Source organism: Pelodiscus sinensis, chromosome 1 (assembly GCF_049634645.1).
Source record: "Pelodiscus sinensis isolate JC-2024 chromosome 1, ASM4963464v1, whole genome shotgun sequence".
Lineage (NCBI taxonomy): Eukaryota > Metazoa > Chordata > Testudines > Trionychidae > Pelodiscus > Pelodiscus sinensis.
The window spans coordinates 292,875,881-292,892,264 of record NC_134711.1 but is presented as its reverse complement, the minus strand read 5'-3'; the positions used below and the strand labels follow the sequence as shown (position 1 = coordinate 292,892,264).

Genomic DNA, 16,384 nt, shown 5'->3' with positions numbered 1-16,384 from the left:
ATAAGGCAATGCCTCCTCCCTTTTTCCTGGCCTGTCCTTCCTGAGTAACCTATACCTTTCGATACCAATATTCTAGTCAACTGTATTATCTCTGCAAACTTCTGTGATACTATGTCATAGTTGTGTTCAGGGCTCGCCAAGCGGCAGCGAGCCCCGCTTGCCAGCCACGCGGAAGTGCATGCTGCGCATGTGCTGACCGCGCTGCATGGCCGTGCCAGGCTAAAATCTACTCGCCATGAGCGAGTAGATAGCCTAATTTGTCGAGCCCTGGTTCTGTTTATTTACTAGCATTTCATGTTCTTCCTGTTTATTCCCCGTACTTCTCACATTAGTATACAGACATCCAAGATTCTGATTTGATTCCTCCCCTCCTTGCAAGTTCTGTCATGTCTCTCCTTTATCCCTGCTGTTACAGCCTACGCTATCCCCAAATTCTGACTCTTCTCCCAGGTCTCCATGTTTTGACTTATCTCTGGGCTTTGGTCATCTGCCCCTTTTGAACCTAGTTTAAAGCCCTACTCACTTTCGTCAGTGTGTATCCAAATATGCTCTTCTCCTTGCTTGATAAGTGGCCCCCATCTCTGGTTAGCAGTCCTTTTTCCTGGAACAGCATCCCATGGTCAAGGATGACAAAGCCCTCCCAGGGACACCATATATGCATCCTGGCTTTCATGTTCAGGTTGCGTCTGTCTTTGCTTGGGATCCTGCCCTAGACAGACTAAAGAGAACACTACCTGATCTCCAAGCACTTTCACCCATGCTCTCAGAGCTCTGTAGCCACTTCTAATCTGATGAGGGTGACACCCAGCAGTATCATTAGTGCCCACAACAATGAGTAACATGGGGCAATAGTCAGAAGGCCAGTTTGTCCTTGGCAGTCCCTCCATAATGTTTCAGATACAGGCCTCTGGCAGACCCAGGATGCCATGTCAGGGCAACAGATGGATGCACCCCTCAGAAGAGAGTCTCCAACCAATGCTACCCCACGTTTCCTCCTGGGTTTGATGGCTACAGACCTCCATGCCTTGGAGATACATGGCTTTTCCTCCTCCATATTAGGGGTTAATTCTTCATCTCTCACTTCCAGGGTATCATAACTACTCTCAATTACCATGGTGGGTGGATTGGGAGTAGAGGTAGAGCACTGCCTGCTGCCAGAAGTAACTAGCAACCAGCGCCCTCCTGTGACAGAGCCATCTCCTACTCCTCCACCCCCCCGGTGGTGTGGCAGCTGTCCCCTGTTGCTGCATAGCTTCTTCAGCTCTGGATGTCTCCACATGAATACTCTCAAGGAATTCCTCATGGGTAAGGATGCTCCTCAGCCTATCCATCTCCTCCTTTAGCTCTTCAACCTTCTGCCTGAGACATTCTACCAGCAGGCACCTTTCATACTGGATGGTCCCTCTTCCCTCAGCCTGGCTTTCTGTATGTGGGAAATGAAGGCCACAGTCTCTGCAAATCCACTCCAGGATCTGGGTAGAGGTATCCCATGTCAGGTGGCCTGTTAGTCTACAGGCGCAGTAGGCAGAAGGAACCCTGGCACAGGTGACGTGGCCCTTCCCAAACATAGTGATTATCAAGTCTCGACAAATTATAGAAAACCCTACGCACCAGACAAAAAAGGGACTCGCCACCCCCACTGCGTGACCCCCACCGTACAGGTGCATGCCACCTGGAGAACAGGACGACCAGGACAGCATGTTTGCTTCTGTGACAGAGCAGGGCCACTCCGCAGTGGCGAGGGCGACCCACCTCTCACTTCAACGGTGCCTACCCCCGTGCTGCATGGGGAGCGCGGCGTTCTGACAGAGGTCTGCGCTGCTTGCTCTCATGCGGCCACCCAGCTGAGCGGCGTGCAGGGGGGCTGAGTCCTGGGATTCTTTTGACTTATTCACATGATTATGGTCTTCCAAAACTGCATTCTTCCTATCTAAGACTGGCAATATAATCTTTGGTTGGATCTGCTGTCATTCTTTTCCTGTCCTGAAAGGTGTTGTGTGGCTTTGTCCATCAATTGTTGCCATATTTCATCCCAAAGACAGATGATGTCACTTGTGAACAGTTTGTATATCAGTCTGCTAGGTTAATGCTCCTTTTGAAGGAAAGATATTATATAACTGTGAAAGGTTCTTCTAGGAGTTACATTGTGTATACATTAGGGTCAGAATGTAACCAAGAGGAGTTTGAAGGATGTGATTATTTCAAGACATTTTTATGGAGAACTAAGAAATGAACGGAGTCATCCAATGACACTATAATGCATTTCCAATATTGAGCAGAGAAAAATTTATTTACAGAGATTTTCAAATACAAACATAATAGCACATTTATATATATATATTTTGTTTACAAAAATGGATATTGAAATAATAAACATGATACAGCACAATACAACAACATGAGCTAAACGTAACAACGACAAATTCTATATCTGGAAGACGTTTCCCATTAATCTTACGTAACCAACAATATCCTACAGTACCATGAGAGGAATTCCCCAGGGTCTGAAAGATATCTGTTTACTGTCCTTCATAATAGTACCATAGGCAAAGCCCCTACATATGCTGAGTAAAAAAATTGCATTTTCGTAATAAAGGTGAAAACACGGAAGCTACATAAAAGTTCTATAGGACTGAATAAGTAGTGAATAAATGTTTTGTGGAAGAGTATAGAGAATATACAAAATACTGTTAAAGTGGCTTATTGGTCCATTTATTAGGTTTCATATATAGTTTAAAAAGTGGTATAACATTGGATTCAAAACCATCAAATGAATAAAAAAAGAAAGAAAAATGCACCAATAAGTTTGCATTTCATTTGTTCTGTGCCATGGTCTGCGTGTGTGTGTGTGTGTGTGTGTGTGTGTGTGTGTGTGTGTGTGTGTGTGTGTGTGTGTGTGAATGCACACACACTTTCAGGAGTGTTGTGCTGAAGTGGAACTTTGGAAGATTGCATCCTACCCCAAATATTTTTTTCACCAGTCTTTCAATTCATTCGCGCACCCAGACCTTCACAATTTATCAAAAAGGAACATTCCTTGTTCATAAAATTATATTCTTCCAGAACAGACCTGAAATATACTTTGTCAAGAAAGAACTTGGCAAACAAGAGCATTTGGTCCATACCTCCAGACTCCCATCCCATCCCATCCCAACCCACAATGTCACCTCACATCCTGACCTAGACCATGTCCACTCTCGTTTCAGACTGAGGGTTCTGCAGTTAGGAACTAAAGCACTTTTTTCAGAAGAAGAAATCTGCAAGTCACTTCGGCCTCTCGAAGCTCACTCATTCTCTAGACTGGACTCTCAGGCTGCCAGCCTCAGTAAGGGTACTGTTTCTGTTTCTTGCCAGAGAAACAGGCCAACCAAGTGCAGATTAACATAGCAGCAGCTGCTCCTCCTCCGGTGCAGTAGTAAGCCCAGCCAATTTCACAAGTACCTAGGAACAAACAAACCAAGGGAACAATGTTTTACTCAAGAAGGGAGATTTGCTTTCACCATAATGTTACTCGCTCTTTCCTTTTGGAGCAGTAAAAGGGAAATGAAAGTAGAAGTAACCAAATATGGCAGAAGGTGCCATGTATATTAGCCCCTGTATCAGCTTTTTGGTTTCATTCTCTTTTAAGCAATTTATATTTATGCACCTTCATCCAAAGCCTTCCCATTGTGGTAGAAGCCAGCCAGCCAGCCAGATATCAATGCTATCTAATCTATCTAAGTGCTCATGATTTTGGTGTCTGAGTATACTGGAATCTTCTTGCTTTTTTATTAAATACTAGACGATTTACCTGGCATTGTTCAGGCCCTTAATTCAATTCATTTTTGTTTTGGAAAATAAAATGAATGGCCTGCAGCCTGTCCACGGAGGGGAAGACGGTGGGTGAAGAAGGCAGAGATCCAGGGGCTGGCCCCAGCCTGCAGTGGCCCCTCCCGCGGCCTGTAACCTGTCTGCTGGGGGGTAGGCAGGACTCTGGGGCCAGCCCCAGACTCCATAGGCCCTCCCATGACCTGCAGTCTGTCTGGGGCTGGGCAGGCTGTGGGTGCCTGCCCCATCCCCAGCAGCCCTCGCTGCAGCCTTCAGGCTGTCTGCAGAGGGTAGGGCAGGGCTCTGGGGGCTAGCCCTGGCCTCTAGCAGCTTCCCTGCTGCCTGCAGGCTCCAGGGAGTCCAGCCTTCTGTAGCCTTACCCCATGGCCTGCAGCCTGTCTGGGGGGACCAGGCTCTGGGGGTGGGCCCCAGTCTCCAGCAGCCCCTTCCACTCCATGGCTGTTCCATGAACACTCCCACTGTTCAATATCTTCATCAATGATGTAGATATTGGGATAGAGAGTACGCTTATTAAGTTTGCAGATGATACCAAACTGGGTGGGATTGCGACTTCTTTGGAGGATAGGGACATAATTCAAAATGACCTTAGCAAGTTAGAGAAATGGTCAGAGGTAAACAGGATGAGGTTTAATAAAGAGAAATGCAAAGTGCTCCACTTAGGAAGGAACAATCAGTTCCATACATACAAGATGGGAAGCGTCTGTCTAGGAAGGAGCATGGCAGAAAGGGATCTAGGGGTCATAGTGGACCACAAGTTGAATATGAGTCAACAGTGTGACGCTGTTGCAAAAAAAGCAAATATGATTCTAGGTTGTATCAACAGGTGTGTTGTAAGCAAAACTCGTGAAGTCATTCTGCCGCTCTACTCTGCACTAGTTAGGCCTCAGCTGGAGTACTGTGTCCAGTTCTGGGCGCCACATTTCAAGAAAGATGTGGAGAAATTGGAAAGGGTACAGAGAAGAGCGACAAGAATGATTAAAGGTCTAGAGAACATGACCTATGAAGCCAGGCTTCATGAACTGGGCTTGTTTAGTTTGGAAAAACGAAGATTAAGGGGGGACATGATAGCGGTTTTCAAATATCTAAAAGGGTGTCACAAGGAGGAAGGAGAAAATTTGTTCCTCTTGGTTTCTGAGGACAGGACAAGGAGTAATGGGCTTAAAGTGCAGCAGGGGAGGTTTAGATTGGACATTAGGAAAAAATTCCTAACTGTGAGGGTGGTCAAATATTGGAATAAATTGCCAAGGGAGGTGGTGGAATCTCCCTCTCTGGAGATATTTAAGAACAGGTTAGATAGACATCTGTCAGGGATGGTGTAGATGGAGCTTGGTCCTGCCTTGAGGGCGGGGGGCTGGACTCGATGACCTCTTGAGGTCCCTTCCAGTCCTATTATTCTATGATTCTATGGCCAGCAGGCTGTCTGCAGGGAGGCAGAGCTCTGGGGACCAGCTCTGGCCTGCAGTGCAGCCTGTCCGGAGCCAGGGCATGTTTCCTGGCCCTGGCCCTAGGCTCTCTTTAGATGGGGCTACCAGATAGGGTTGGGGGTCTTGGTCAGGGTCTAGAGGAGGGGGAGAGCGGCAATCACTAAGGAGGTCGGGGGGGAGGGGGGGTAGGGAATCTTCCCCCCAGCACTACTTTGGGGTGGGGGGGGGCTACATGTCTTTCTTCCCTCTGCCCCCTTCCCTTTCCATGTTCTGGAAAAAAGTCCCATTCCAGGCACTTCCCATTTTCCTGTCATAACCAAACCCTGACCTTGCTTTTAAGCTACAATAACAGGAAGCTGCATACCAAATTTGGTGGCCCTAATTCTTATCATTTAGGAGGAATTTTTGACAGATAGATTTACATCCAGACTGAAGCACGCATCTCTAATAGACAGGCAGATAGTGCTAATGTAAGGTACTGGATGGCTGTGAATATCTCAGGGCAGTAACACCATGACTTGATGCATTTATTTAGTGCAGTGTGTTTTAAACTGTGTTCCGCTGTGAGGCAGTTGGAGGTGTGCCACGGAGAATAACAGAATTCAAAATGGCTGCCCTTAAAGGGGCAGGTGACCTTTTTTTCCTCAATAACTTTCCCCCGACCCTTCTCCCCCCTGCCCCCGACTTTTTTTTTTTGGCTCAACAAAAAAATCCTTGGTGTTCCCCATAAAAAAAAAATTATTGTCTGGTGTTCCTCGGTCTTAAAAAGTTTAAGAAACACTGATTTAGTGCTTAACACACTGAGGCCTAGTCTTGACTGGTACTTCTAAGCCCTATTGTAATAAGTGAAATTCTAAACATGGCTATTTGAAAAAGGTTCAAGTCATAAAACGATACAAATCCACACAATCCTGCCTATAGGACAGCTAATGAGAATGGGCATAAGCATCTCAGGAGCTTTTAGTGATTTACAATATGGATTTATTACACAATGTTTATACAGACAAAGTCTGTGATGGAATGTGGACTTGAGCCAAATTGGTAAAAGGACCCTAGGGAATGTACCCACCTAGCATCAAATCCAATATGGAATCTGGGCTATTGTCAAGGGAATATACTCTAGAACTTTTTTCCACAGAGTAGTTGTGAATTGGGGCGGTGTGCCAAATTCATCCTTGCTATGACTTGTAGCTTGTGAAAAAAGGAGTTGATTCCCAAGGCCCTATACCCTGTTACTAGCTCAGTGTAGTCAGTAACCAAAACTACATTTGTCTATGCTGGAGTAAATGTGCAGTTCATGAGTTTTAGCCTGGTAACTTCCATTTGCTTTAACAGGAGGCAAACAAATAACACTACACCAGCCACTGCTAAAATGGAGGAATGTTGCCCTCCTCCTGCAAAGATATGCAGGCAGGCAGGCCCTCAGACCTGTACAGACCTCACTGATTTCAGTGCAGTTGCACACATGTAAAGAGATCACCTGTGTGCAATTTCAAACCTCTGTGAATAAAGATAGCCGTACCTCACTGTACACTCCACCTCTTCCCCAGCCTGCTGCCGTGCCACCTAAGCCAAGGTGGATCCAGACTGCTGGCACTAAACATTAAAAAGGTCATAGAACAGTTTATAAACTACGAGAAGGGGAAAAGCCGTTTGGTGCGGAGGAGCACGTGGATCGGACAGAGATTTCTCTTAGAGGAGAGTCCTTTGATGGAGATTCTCTAGGTTTTAGTCAGAAAGAGAGGACGAGAGATGATAAACTGGGCCAGATCAGACAAGAAACAATCACATATACAAGAATCTAATACATCAGGAAAGGGCAGACAAATAAACAGTGTCAATTTTTTAAAGTGCTTCTACACAAATGCTAGAAGTCGAAATAATAAGATGGGTGAAGTAGAGTACCTTATATTAAAGGAGGAGATTGACATAATAGGCATCACAGAAATCTGGTGGAATGACGACAATCAGTGGGACACAATCATACCGGAATATAAAATATATCAGAAGGACAGAATAGGCCGTTCAGGTGGTGGAGTGACACTATATGTGAAAGATAATGTAGAATCAAATGAAGTAAAAATCTTAAATGAATCAACATGTTCAATAGAATCACTATGGATAAGTAATTCCATGCTCCAATAATAAGAGTATAGTAGTAGCGCTATATTATCGACCACCTGACCAGAACTGTGATAGTGACGTTGAAATGCTAAGGGAGATTAGTGACACTATGAAAATAAAAAACTCAATAATAATGGGGGATTTCAATTATCCCCATATTGACTAGGTACATGTCACCTCAGGACGAGATACAGAGATAAAATTCTTGATGACTTAAATGACTGCTTCTTGGAGCAGCTGGTACAGGAACCCACAAGGGGAGAGGCAATTCTTTATTTAGTCTTGAGTGGAGCGCAGGATCGGGTTCAGGAGGTAACTATTACAGGAGCATTTGGGAATAGTGACCATAATATAATAACATTTAACATTCTTGTGGTGGGAAGAACACCTCAGCAGTCCAGAACACTGGCATTTAATTTCAAAAAGGAATTACGCAAAAATGAGGAGGTTAGTTAAACAGAAATTAAAAGGCACAGTGACTAGAGTAAAATCCCTGCAAGCTGCATGGAAACTTTTCAAAGACGCCCAACTTAATAGACGCCCAACTTAAAAGACACCCATAATAGACGCCCAACTTAAATGTATACCCCAAATAAAAAAACATAGTAAGAGACCTAAAAAAGAGCCACCGTGGCTTAACCACCATGTAAAAGAAGCAGTGAGAGAAAAAAAGGCATCTTTTAAAAAGTGGAAGTCCAATCCTACTGAGGTAAATAGAAAAGAACATAAACACTGTCAAATCAAGTGTAAAAATGTAATAAGAAAAGCCAAAAAAGATTTTGAGCAACAGCTAACCAAAAACTCAAAAAGAAATAGCAAAATGTTTTAAAGTACATTAGAAGCAGGAAGCCTGCTAAAAAAACAGTGCAGCCCCTGGACGATCGAGATACAAAAGGAGCAATCAAGGACGATAAAGCCATTGCAGAGACACTAAATGATTTCTTCACTTCAGTCTTCACAGCTGAGGATGTTAGGGAGATTCCCAAACCTGCACTGTCCTTTGTGGGTGATGAATTTGAGGAACTGTCCTGGATTGAAGTGTCATTAGAGGAGGTTTTGGAACAAACAGAAAAACTTAACAGTAACAAATCACCGGGACCAGATGGCATTCACCCAAGGGTTCTGAATGAACTCAAATGGGAAATTGCGGAACTATTAACTATGGTTTGTAACCTATCCTTTAAATCAGCTTCTGTACTCAAGAACTAGAAGACAGATAACATAAGGCCAATATTTAAAAAGGGCTCTAGAGGCGACCCTGGCAATTACAGACCAGTAAAACTAATGTCAGTACCAGGCAACTTAGTTGAAACAATAGTAAAGAATACAATTGTCAGACACGTAGAAGAACATAATTTGTTGGGCAAAAGTCAGCATGGTTTCTGTAAAGGGAACTCCTGTCTTACTAATCTATTAGAGTTCTTTGAAGGGGTTAACAAACATGTAGACAAGGGGGATCCAGTAGATATAGTACACTTAGATTTCCAGAAAGCCTTTGACAAGGTCCCTCACCAAAGGTTCTTGTGTAAATTAGATTGTCATGGGATAAGAGGGAAGATCCTTTCATGGATTGAGAACTGGTTAAAAGACAGGAAACAAAGGATAGGAATAAATGGTAAATTTTCAGAATGGAGAGGGGTAACTAGTGGTGTTCCCCAAGGGTCAGTCCTAGGACCAATCCTATTCAACTTATTCATAAACAATCTAGAGAAAGGGGTAATCAGCGAGGTGGCAAAGTTGGCAGACGATACTAAGCTATTCAAGATAGTCAAGACCAATGCAGACTGTGAAGAACTTGAAAAAGGTCTCCCCAAACTGAGTGACGGGGCAACAAAATGGCAATTGAAATTTAATGTGGATAAGTGTAAACTAATGCACATTTGGAAAAAATAACCCCAACTATACGTACAATTTGTTGGGGGGCTAATTTAACTACAACTAATCATGAAAGAGATCTTGGAGTTACCGTGGATAGTTCTATGAAAACGTCCACGCAGTGTGCAGCAGCAGTCCAAAAAGCAAATAGGATGCTAGGAATTATTTAAAAAAGGATAGAAAATAAGACAAAGAATATCTTACTGCTCCTATATAAAACTATAGGACTCCTACATCCTGAATACTGTGTACAGATGTGGTCTCCTCACCTCAAAAAAGATACTTTGACATTAGAAAAGGTTCAGAAAAGAGCAACTAAAATTATTAGGGGTTTGGAAGGGTCCCATATGAGGAGAGGCTAAAGAGACTGGGACTTTTCAGTTTAGAAAAGAGGAGACTGAGGGGGACATGATAGAGGTATACAAAATCATGAGTGGTGTGGAGAGGGTGAATAAAGAAAAGTTATTTACTTGTTCCCATAATATAAGAACTAGAGGACACCAAATGAAATTAATGGGTAGCAGGTTTAAAACTAATAAAAAAAAGTTCTTCTTTACAGAGCGCAGAGTCAACCTGTGGAACTCCTTGCCAGAGGAGGCTGTGAAGGCTAGGACTATAACAGAGTTTTAAAAAGAGCTACATAAATTCATAGAGGTTAGGTCCATAAAAGGCTATTAGCCAGGAGGTAAGGAATGGTTCCCCTGGCCTCTGTTGTCAAAGCCTGGAGAAGGATGGCAAGAAACAAATTGCTTGATCATTGTCTTCGGTACACCCCCTCTGGGGCATCTGGCACTGGCCACTGTCGGCAGACAGGATACTGGGCTAGATGGTCTGACCCAGTATGGCCATTCTTATGTTCACACTAGAAGCAAACATGGTAAATCTATGACGATACAAACTGATGCAAGCCTGTCAAAATATAAAGCAGGGCTTGTGCTCCTTTCTTTAAAAGAGTGCTACTAAAATAATAACATTTCTAAAACTGTGTGTGACATGTCGCATGGCAAAAATGTTTCAGTCTACTGACCCATTTCCCCAAAGAAGACAACTCAACCAGTTTTGGACAGTTTCACTACAACAGAGACGATGATGTTAACCTGCCAAAACAAGCATGGCAACATTACACACTTGGGACCTCCAAAAGAGTGAGCCTTCGTTGTCTTTTTGCATAAGGAAAGAGCAGGAGTGTTTGCTGCTGCTAGTGAAGAGAGACTTTAAAAAGTGCAAAGTATCAGCAGAGTGGTTTCGTTGGGGTTTCAGAGTTTCCTACCAATGCTCTTTATTGAACCAAGTCTCTGCGCCTCCTCCAAGAGTTCTGCCCACCTATATTTAATTCATCCGAACGGGGAAATAGTCAATTAGAGGACTTGGCTTGCCTACAACCCTTTCAAGAAGTGAAAGAAGCAAAACTATTTAAATTGTTCCCCTTCGCTGTCTATAATAGCTCGTCAGGCAAGCCTCAGAGCTTACTTGGGCGGCAAATAGCTGTTTTCAATGCAGAGGAAAACAAGACTTGACAGTTAAAATAGAGGTTACTGGCACTGAAAATAGGTTAGCAGTGGAACAGACAGCCCCATCGCCTGCCAAGTCCAGAAAGAGAGAGAGAGAGAGAGGCTGTGGGGCTGGTTTCTGCAGTAGACGCAAATCAGAAGGGTCAAAGTATTTTATTTTGTTTCCTTTTAGTGGTTTGTTTACCTGCACTACAGGCAGCTTTGGAGTCTCTTTGTTTGTAGCAGTGCATGGAGGTCGCACAACAAATAGCCAAGGTCTGGGACTTTGACTTGCCTCCTCAGAAACAACCGTACGGAATCGTCCTCTGCCTTTATCATTGTTAGTCTGAAAATTGTAATGAAGTTCTAAACTGCTCCCCCAAACTGCCCCCACAGTAGCATCAATTCCACATGCCAGCCAAAGAAAAGAACTTCCCAGCAGGCCAAATTTGGATATTGGTTTGCTCTATGTGGCATGGAGCTGTCTGAGGAGCTCTGTTTGAGTCACTTCAGTCCAACTGAAAGTCCAATTGGGGGGAAGGCACACAAGAGGCTAGTCTCTAACCCCCAACCTCTCCCCTTGCTCTGGGGATGGAGTCCAGGAACCCACTCCCTTATCACCTGGGGGAGGGGAGGCACTATAGGCACAGAGCTATCACTCTTCTGTGGCAGGCGCAGGGGTGGAGGGGAGGTTTTCTTGATGGTACGGAGGGATTTATAGCAGCCCATGCAGACTGAGATCACCGCCAGGTCAGATATGGAAGAGTCAGCAGAAGCAGCAGCATCTATCTGGGAAAGTTTGCCCCCTCAGAGAGCAAGGAGACTTTTGCTCTCTCACCTCAGGACAGCTACCCATCCCACAGTCATTTCTATGTGGGCTTCCAGGCACTCCTGGGTCCTACGCACATCATGACGTTGCAGCCCCTGCAGCATAGTTTTCCTTGCACGTTTGGTATGGGGGGAATCAGGGGGCCCCTTTCCTCACATAGAGGCAAGAGCAGCAGCACGAGGCTCTTTCTCCCATCAGGAGCAGCAACAGAGGCCATCTTTCCCTCTGGAGCAGTGGGAATGACAGCAAGTGTTCCCTCTGCCCTCTAGCAAGGCAGGGTTGGAAGCTGGCTGCCCCAGTTCTTACCCCAGCAGTAGGTGAGGCTGGGTGGGTGGGGCAGGCCACAGCCCTGACACACACATTTCTGGCACACACCATTCTCTCTTGGTGTTGGCAGCACTCCCAGAGCAGTGGCTATTGGAGAGTAGAACCTATGAAGATGAATGGGAAACTCTCGCCTTAGAGCAATTGCATCAGGCTGGCTGCAGGACTCAGGCAGACACCACAGCACAGTTAAACTTGTTGCCTGTTTTCAGGGTTTTCTTTATAGGGCTGGGGCCTGGAAACTGTTTTAAAAAGTGAGAGCTGCAATTCTGACCCAAACAAATGGTGAGGAGCTGGGCCCTATGCACAGGCCTATGCAGCCTATGCCATAATCCACTCCTGGGAGGGCTGCCCGGCTTAGCCACTTACTAGGCCCCACTTTTGTGGCTACTCAGACAAGCAGAATGCAGAATACCACTCTGTGGCAGGTATGAGGGACCAGACTCCTTAGGAGTGCTACGACCCAGCAAAGGTCTGAGTCCCACTGTGGAGATCCTTCAGCTCCCCTACACCATGGCAATCTGGCTGGTGCCAAGTCAAAAGTAAGAGTTTAACCTGCCAATAGGGCATATTCCCGTATGTCTTCCTGCCCATTGACAGCCATTTATAACATTGACTTAGCTCCTTTCTTCCTAAAGAATCCCAAATTCCTTTCCAAACTTCCATCCAATTTTCCCTTCCAATTCATCCACTGTGGTGAAGGAGAATCATTATAATACTCTGGAAACAAAAGATGAGGAATTATATCCTAAGGTGCAGAAGAAGTCTTGTAGCCAGCTGGCTTTTAGCTTAACTGTAGAGACTCATGCACTAAGCCTCAGAGTTCCCGGGTTCAGTTTCACCTTACAAGTACAGAGTGAAGAAGAATCCTATGGAAAGCTCAGCTGGAAATTTGACAAGCAGAATTCAGTTGCCAAGGTCAGAATGTGTGTCTGTTTTCAGGCTACTGGGGAGGAATTGGGAAGCTGGTTATATATATATATTATATTCTACTGTATTACTTTGTGTATTTTAACCAACATGTGCCCAGAGATGATGACAGGTGCAGATTGCTAGATTTTACAACAGAGACCTTTTCTCTAATAATGATTGCTCGTACGTGGAAAAGCTCCTTCCCCCCCCTCCCCTTTTTTTTTGTGTGCTAGTAAAAGATTTTCAAAAGCTGGCACATTCGGTGTGAAGTCATGCCAAGGCCCTAAGCCTCACTGAACACGGACAGAGGCAGAAATAAGGAGCCTTGACTTCTGCGTAGGGTGAATTCAACTTTTGTTCTTTGGCAGAGGATAAGGGTCATTTAGTGAGGCCTGAGTTTATGGATGATGAGCTGCTAGATCAGTGTCACAGCACTGCTGAAGACACACAAGATGCACATTCAACCTTGGACTTGGCAGGCCATGGTTTTCCCTTTGCTGTGCTCCATATGCCCCAATGAACATGGTCACCACTTTGATCATATAAGGAACAAACAGGCAGCCTTTTGCTCTTTCAAGCTCACAAGCGTGAGTGGTGTCAAAAGGAACAAGCAAAGGGACAGGGAAGTACAGCAGGGTGGTTGAAAGAACATTGGGACACTGCCCTTAGAGCATTAGTGACCTGAAATCAACCTATTGCTCATTTATTTCCATTAAGCGCCAGAAGCAGGGGGAGTCTCTTGCTAAAATAAGCTGATGTACATGTGGAGACTGAAGAATGGGGCTATAACACTAAAGAAGAGCTTGCTGCTGGGAGGGGTGAAGTGATCTCTGTGGTGTCCTAATTATAGTTCTCAAGCCAACAATAGACTTTCAAATTTGCCTACTGAAATTAACAATCATCTACATCAAACCGCCAAGTGTTTCACTAAAACAGTGATACTTCCCTTGTAATTTTTAATTTCATGAGGGGGAAAAAATGGTCTAGTTTGTGATTTTGCTCCAGTGTTTTCATTTTGCTGCATGTACCAGCTATTTTAATCCATTGCCCCCTAAGGAAAGATTGTGGGTTGTCAATAATTGGGCAATTTAGCTGCAGTTTAACCTGTGAAATGACTTTTGCTTCACTTTTGCATTAAGTTCTCCCTTTTAGAAGGATGGTAAAGCTTTGTAAAGGGCAGGCTAGAGAACATTCAAATGATTACACTAGAGGCCAAATCAAATGGCAAGACTCCAGGAGAAATGATACACTGGAGATCAAAAACATTCAGTTCTCCAGATTTATATTTTTATAGCAGCTATAACAGCAGCTACCATATTGGGACCCTGATCCAGCAAAGCTCTTAAACACATACTTAACTTTTATCATAGTGATCTCGAGGGGGCTACTCCCATGCAGAAAGTTAAGCATGTGCTCAAGTGCTTTGCTGGATTGGGGCTTAAATTAATTCATCAGATACAGTATTTTGCTTTGAGGGACTCTGTCTTGCTAAGCATTATAAATATCATTTTTTATATTTGATATTCTCTGCTGTTAAAATGAAAGCTTTAACAGGAAGACCAAGGTCCACAATTACATATGTAGTCAGTATATTTATTAGAGTTAAAAAAAAATCCAGTGAAATGATTTGTATCTTTCTTCCCATAAGCTCAAAATCTGAGTGGAGTGCGTATGGAATGTCTCCAACAATCAAAAATATTCAAAATACCTTCACACTTAAATAAGCTGTCATGCTTTCAAGCTGCATGTTCTGGAATGATGCTATGCTCAGGGCTAAGACTAGATTTTACACAACAGCATTAACTTTCCTGTTCAGGAAGAAGGAAGGGGTTTTGGCGCCATCAGGAGCTAAGGGGCGATTGTTGAGCCTAGTGCTGCATGATTACCAGCCCTTTGAAAGCTTTTGGCTTTGTCAAGCGAATTGATAGGCAGCATAAATAATTGGAGCTATGGGCCTTCTGACTGGTCAGTGGGGCTTTATCATTTATATCAGTGTTTCTCAACCAGTGGTCTGAGCACCCTTAAGGGTACTTGAGCACCCTTAGGGGTACATCAACATAACTGAAATTTGGAGAAAAACTGATTTTTGTTTTAAGTTTTACAGCACTTTGTTATTTTTGTACTTTTTACACCCCAAAATTTCATTGCCTGCCCACTATGATTAAGTTGTTGAAACAAATGTGTTAAAATGGTAGAAAAAAATGTTGTGTGTCTGAAGACTGTAGGTACTGGGGGTACTTATAATTTTTTTTAAAAAAGAGGTACTTTATAAAAAAAGGTTGAGAAACACTGATCTGTATACTGCGCCCATATGTTTGTGACCTATCATTCAAGAGCTTGTAAACCCTTGAACATGTGTATTCTATTTGTGTGCATGTATTTTCTTGTAAGGGAAGTTATAAATATAAAGTGCAAACCTGTTTGTTAATCTAGGACAGTGGTCCCCAACACGGTGCCCGCGGGTGCAATGGCACCTGCCGGGGCATTTATGTACGCCCGCGGAATGATCTGGGCCAGCCCCGCCCCCGGCGCATGCACGGTGCCAACCCCAGGTGTGTGGCTCATGGGCGGCCCCTGCCCTGGGCGCGCGGCACATGTGCCTGGCAGCCCCGAAAGGTTGGGAACCACTGAGCTAGGACTTCTAGTGAAAGCCATTAGAGGTACTTAAAGAACTTAATGGCCTGGCGCTCAAGACAAAGATCTGTAAACAGTTTTGTTTTTCCTGTAAGCCTAAACTATAGTTGGTCCCACAAAAACATGCAACTGTGCCATTTGGTGCTGGGATACTTACTGAGAGAGTCTGTTCAGAATATTCTCTGAGGTGATTGTCATTAATTGCCTTTGTGTTTTTGACAATACTTAGCACTTTTCATCAATAGATTGAATGCTTTTACAAAGCAGGGTCAGTGTTATCATCATCATTTTACAGACGGGAAACAGGCACAGAGAGAAGACTAGAATGGGGACAGAGTTGAGAACAGAATTTACATCTTTTGAGTCACCATCTAGTGTGCTTATAAAGGAACCCATTGAACATCAAAAGAGTTTGGGTGTCTTACTCCTATTTGTGCCCTTTAAAGTCTCCTCTTACCCATGTAGACACTCCTGGCTTTTAAGTAAGTCAGCAGCATTTCAGAAATTTTTCACAACAGTGGTTTAGATTTTGCAAAATCTAAAGGCTGTTGCAAGTATTTTGCACAGTTCTAATTTTAATGCAAATTCCTTGTGATATTTGACAAGCTTTTGCCAATCTGTAAAGCCCTTCTCTGTTGGGAACTTTGCTTTTCAGGTATTGTCCCTGAGTGAGGTGGTACTACATCTAGCTCAGACAAGTTAAATGCATTGTAAACTGTTTAGGTGAGATCCTTTTAGAGTAAATGACTTGCTATTTGCTCTAGCTATAAATACGATCCTCTGTATCTGAATCAACTTCTTTCAGCTAGTAGCTCAGAACCACAATGGACTCTGATCTAGATTTGGATCGATTGGACAGCTCCTCCATATAAATAATAAATAAATAACAGTAACAGCATATGCTACAACAGGAGATGGAAATGACTTTGATCTTTCCCGTTTAT

At 43.9% G+C, this 16,384-nt stretch overlaps 1 protein-coding gene across 1 annotated transcript in view; it reads right to left on the bottom strand.

The window, feature by feature from the left end:
- Nucleotides 1–2,835: 2,835 nt before the first annotated feature.
- LHFPL6 (LHFPL tetraspan subfamily member 6) overlaps nucleotides 2,836–16,384 on the bottom strand; it is a 241,804-nt gene continuing 228,255 nt past the window's right edge. Inside the window, exon 4 of the mRNA XM_075919117.1 lies at nucleotides 2,836–3,441. Coding sequence (XP_075775232.1) covers nucleotides 3,323–3,441 — 119 coding nt within the window. The 3' untranslated portion in view covers nucleotides 2,836–3,322. The remainder of the gene's footprint in view (nucleotides 3,442–16,384) is intronic.